The sequence below is a fragment of the Aristolochia californica genome, unplaced genomic scaffold (assembly GCF_029961685.1).
Source record: "Aristolochia californica isolate CCGP_79_NKW_82.1479 unplaced genomic scaffold, dmAriCali1.0.hap1 SCAF_5, whole genome shotgun sequence".
Classification (NCBI taxonomy): domain Eukaryota; kingdom Viridiplantae; phylum Streptophyta; class Magnoliopsida; order Piperales; family Aristolochiaceae; genus Aristolochia; species Aristolochia californica.
The window spans coordinates 825,312-830,293 of NW_027182214.1; the positions used below are offsets into that span (position 1 = coordinate 825,312).

General features: G+C 36.2%; 1 protein-coding gene across 1 annotated transcript; it reads left to right on the top strand.

Moving 5' to 3' along the window:
- The first annotated feature begins 2,164 nt into the window (after positions 1 to 2,164).
- On the top strand, positions 2,165 to 3,824 carry LOC137966266 (protein neprosin-like). Its single transcript, XM_068812839.1, has 7 exons — positions 2,165 to 2,188; positions 2,326 to 2,415; positions 2,497 to 2,685; positions 2,790 to 2,957; positions 3,049 to 3,114; positions 3,210 to 3,304; positions 3,437 to 3,824. Exons 1-7 carry the CDS (start codon positions 2,165 to 2,167, stop codon positions 3,822 to 3,824), a joined length of 1,020 nt encoding a protein of 339 aa, XP_068668940.1.
- Positions 3,825 to 4,982: the final 1,158 nt, after the last annotated feature.

The window sequence follows — 4,982 nt, forward strand, 5'->3', positions numbered from 1 at the left end:
TTAGTGAGTATAAATATCTTAAGTTTATTAGTTAAAAAAGAGGTTTCCAAAGTTGGTTAGTCATTTTGGAATGAGCTTTGGATCCAACTTAATAATATTTACACTTAAGCGAATTGGACAAGTATATTTTTTAAATTTTTTATTACTCAAAACAACTGATATACCTTTATTTTTACAAAATTCTGAATCTTTTATTTTATTTTTAATTTATTTATTGTTATATTATGCATATTTTTTATATTTAGATTCAAACGGGTTAACCTAAATAGAAAAAGGTCAGAGATTTAGAAAATTATTGATAAATCAATCAAAAGACTTTTGCATCTGGGTGATTGTGTGTGTTAGGAGAAAAAGAGAGGTAGTGTGTGAAGACGACGCTACTGTCGGAAGAGAGAATATTTTTCTCCTCATTGTCGCGGGGCACCACAATGTGTGAAGACGACATTGTTGCCGGAAGAGCGTAGCTTGGGACTCAGCACTGTGAAATACAGAGTGAAGCTCTCGGGACTTTGATGACAGAAAAGAGAGGCCGTGGGACTCTCGTCGCTGTAGGAAGTAGAGCTAAGTTTGGGGACTCGTCGTCCTCTCTATTGTATTGTGATTCCTCTCAAAGAAAAAAAAATCCTCTGTAGCTCCCATAGACGTAGGCAATTTACATAACCTCGTAAATCTTTCGTGTTTACCTTTTACTTTATTGTCATCATTTTTAATAAGATGAACCACATAGAATTTTTTTGTGCTTTTTGTTTTTTACATGTTCATTTTCATTTCCACTCAAACATCTTAAGACTGAGGGAGAGTCAAGGGAAAATCACCTAGTATACACGGGACATTTCCAAGTCCCAAGTTAAACTTACTGCATTTAACACAAAGCTAAGACATCACCCATACAATTAAAAAACAAACAAATTGTACCATGACAAAATCCCACCAGATTGGCACTATTTGTTGTTCATCTTCTTCTTTAGGAATGTACAAATCATGAAAAGTAAACATATACAAAGTGATTGTTAGAAACACTGTAAATTCTTCTTTTAATGTACCATGGTTGCTTCATCATCCCATGCTCAAGAAGAATAATTCTCCCTTAAATTTTGATTTGCATTTGCACCATTTGTTATAATTTGGAGATGAACTAATTTTTCGTGATATAGTTACGTTTGTTTACAATTCCTTCAATACGACTTAAATCCGTCAAATAAAAAAAGTTGGATCATGTTTATAGAAAATCAAGTGGCCTCTCATCTAATCATACCTTTTGCAAGGTATTACCGGTTTATTTTTCGTATAATTGTGACATGAAGGGTGTCACAGGCCTACTTCTTTTATATGACTAAAATCAGTGTAAAGAAGAAAAGTTGGCACAAGTGTATTTAAAATACATGGTCTTCATCTGATCAATCCTTTTCCTTGTTGCTTCGTATTAACTTTGCTTATAGTTGTCACATGAAGAGTGTCACAAGTTTGATTTTTGTGTCATACTTGTGACCTATTCAAAAGTGGGTTTTTTCAAAATGTGATTGTCACATGAAAAGATTTTTATAGCTATCCAAAAGCATATATAAAGCATACTTTGCACTTTCAAAGGTAAATTTTATCTTATCAAATAAATTAATCAACACACATCTAAAGTTTCTCTCTCTCTCTCTCTCCTAAAAATATAAAATTGAATGAAGAACAGATTATATAGGCCTCCAGCTGCTATATAAAGAGATTACATGACAAGAGCAAGGCTCATACTAGAAGATCAACCAGTGTTTAAGGTTGGAAAAGCTTTTCTCATTATATTTAGTCCACATAAATCACTTCCAAGCTTGAGTTTCTCTTTGTAGCAGTATAGTTTCTTCTTTTGAATCTTGATCTAACATATGAGACCTTATGTGTGGTAATCGTAGCCTGTCTTGGTGACTGAATCTTCTCCAATGGCGGGTCGAATGGTGCTATTTTTACTGCTCACTGGCCTCGTCTTCTACACTGACCAGGCCAAACTTCCATCTCCGGAAGAGTATCAAGAGATGAAGAAACTACCTGGCCTCTAGAAACAAGCCTGGTGTTAAAAACTTCACGGTAGACACTTTTGACACCTCTATCATAATATTTTTTAGAACATACGACTGATCCAATATGAAAAATCATTTGGTACGAAACATGTAAAACAGATAGGATGGCTGAGATAACCATTTCGAATGTTTTGCACGAAATAACTTTTCGTATTGGATCAGCCCTTTGTTAGAACAATCATATGTTTACAATCTAAGTGGTTACTTAACCTTGATGATATCATAAACTTAAAATGCTGATGCAAGTTATTTGCTATGGAAATAGGACGAGTATGGAGTAGTGTTCGACTGTGTGGCTATTCACAAGCAACCTTCTCTTGATCATCCTTTGCTAAAGGATTTCAAAATGGATCAAGTAATCTCTCTCTGTCTCTCTCTCTTTCAATCGTTCAATCGTAAACTGTAAACCCATGAAGGGAGCTTATATCTGGTGCAGCTATTGGAACCTGAGTTTGGAAGAGAAGAAAATAAGAGCAAGGCATCAACTATGAAGATTGAAAGTTCAGACGAAGTCTGCCCTGTAGGAACAGTTCCCATCAGAAGGATCCAAATGGAGGAGTTGTTAAGGGCTGGTTCCGTCTCTAATTTCTTGAGGAGAGGATACGCAGACAGCAGCCTCCACGAGGCAAGTGATGGCCAATTTACTAGCAAATTTCAGTTTTGGATTTCTTCCCATTAACTTCTCTCGAAACTCATCTTATAATGTAGATTTTTGTTATTGCCATTTAGTATGCTACGGAAAGATTATCTGGAGGCGTTTACCTTGGAACAAAGGCAACATTAAATATCTGGCAACCCAAGGTTGATGACGACAAATTTCAATCCTTTAGCCTTGCCCAGATATGGTTAACGAAGGGATCAGGGGAGGAGAGAAACAGCATAGAGGTTGGATGGCATGTAAGTTCATATTGTTCCAGGAAAATTATCCAGATTCTGTTTTCCCTTCATGTATAGGATCAACTCATTTAATCTTAAAATTTTTGTTTAGGTTTATCCATTCTGGCATAGAGAGAAAGATGAGCCAACAGCAGTTCGCTTGTTCACTTTGTGGACAGTAAGTTCCAGCGAAGAATCCCAACTTCTTGATTCAATTACAGTTCATAGATAGAAACGATCAATTTCTTACTGTTTTTTCTTTTTAAATTTCAGAACAATAACTACAAAACCTGGCACTACAATGATGACGGTGGGTTTTTAGTAAAGAGTCAGACATGGTCACCTGGCATGGTTCTTCCCAGCTCCAAGTTTAGTGGAGAACAGAAGGAGATAAAGATCACCGTGGTTCGGGCAAGTCAAGGCTGTCATCTTCATCATAGTTTATCCTCTGGTTAGTTGTTTCAAGTAATTAATTCTAAACTTTGGTGGTTGTCAATCAGCATGGACGGTATGGAAGAACTAGTTGGGGTCTGGCCTGCAAATCTCTTCACCAATTTGGCTACCGGCGGCGCCGACACACTCACCTGGGGGGGAGAGGTGACGAGAAGGCAAGGTGGGTTATTCCCCGCCATGGGCAGTGGCCAATTCTCAAATAAAGATTACACAAAATCTGCTTATGTGAAGAGAATCTACCTGGTTGACGCTGAAGGAACCACCCAAGTTATCCCAGACGCTAAAGATCTTTATATTAGTGAATCTCTGCCGGACTGCTTCAAGGTTGAAGACAAGGGGTACGATGGTTCTGAAGGTGGATATGGCAGGCATTTCTTGTATGGAGGGCCTGGTGAAGAGTCATGTCCTGTAGGCTCTTCCATATCTGATGCATGAATCCACTTCTGGTTCTACCATGGACAACTGATCGAGCCTGGATATATAGATTCTTATCGTCGTCATCGTCGTTGTCGTCTTAACAGTTGCTGCAGTCTATAATAATCTCTACTGCTGGTTCCACCTCCTACTTCAGTTACTTGAACTATGGGTGTGTGGTCTGTATATATATAAGCCATCTAGTTTATTTTTCTGTTTGAGTTCTGTATTGAAATAAATGGCTGAAGGTTTCTCTTGGGGACTCAGATTTTGTTAGTTGTTTGACAGTCACAATAATCAAAGTATAAGCGGAAGCAACTACATATCAAGCACACACGAGTTTTAGGTAGTTCACAATTATGGGTGGCGCCAAGTCAAACCGATTTGCAAATAGTTCAAGTTCGACTCGAAAAAAATTCAGCTCAGTTCGGTTTTTATTTGAACTCGGCTCGAACGTAAACTTGAAATAAAACTCGTTAAGTATAACAAGTCAAGTTCGAGATTGTCCTAAACTTGACTTGTTAGCTCATGAGCCGACTTGTTAGTATAAATTTTTTTTTTTATGAAAAGATCGGCTTAGATCGGTTTTGATTTGAGCTCGGATCGAACACAAACTTGAAATAAAACTCGTTAAGTATAACAAGCCAAGTTCGAGATTTTCTCAAACTTGATTTATTAGCTCATGAGCCGACTCGTTGGCATAATTTTTTTTTTTTATGAAAATACCCTTTAATCTAATTGCTCTTGTTAATTCCCTCTTTAGTTGGTTGATAGTTGCTCTTATTTACTTCAAACCTAAAAGATGATCGATCGTTCAACCCTTTTGGGTTCCTCAACGTTATTGATAAATGTGTTTCCTCTTTCCTTTAGATCTATTAATTTTTATAATTTAACTATTATTTTAATAAACTAAGATATATTTCAATTTTTTAAATTAATAAATAATAAAAAATAAAATTTTAATTTTTAATTTAATTTAATATATAAAATAAATATTTAAACAAAATTTTAATTTTATAACTGCCAAATATAAGAGAGAGTGAACTATAACAGTGCCTAAGCCTGTTTTTAAAAAAGATAAAATGGTAATTTCACCTATAACCGAATCTATGCTCGGTAGCTCCAAGAGTAGCCGTTACCGCGCTGACCTTTCAAATTCAAACCCGTAGCTCGCTCAAA

What these genes read in the sequence shown, in the direction of transcription:
- LOC137966266 (XM_068812839.1), top strand. Translation starts at nt 2,165, where the DNA reads ATGGCTGAGATAACCATTTCGAAT. An exon ending in AGGATTTCAAAATGGATCAA is followed by an intron (nt 2,416 to 2,496) that starts GTAATCTCTCTC and finishes TATCTGGTGCAG; the next exon opens with CTATTGGAACCTGAGTTTGG. An exon ending in GCTTGTTCACTTTGTGGACA is followed by an intron (nt 3,115 to 3,209) that starts GTAAGTTCCAGC and finishes TTTAAATTTCAG; the next exon opens with AACAATAACTACAAAACCTG.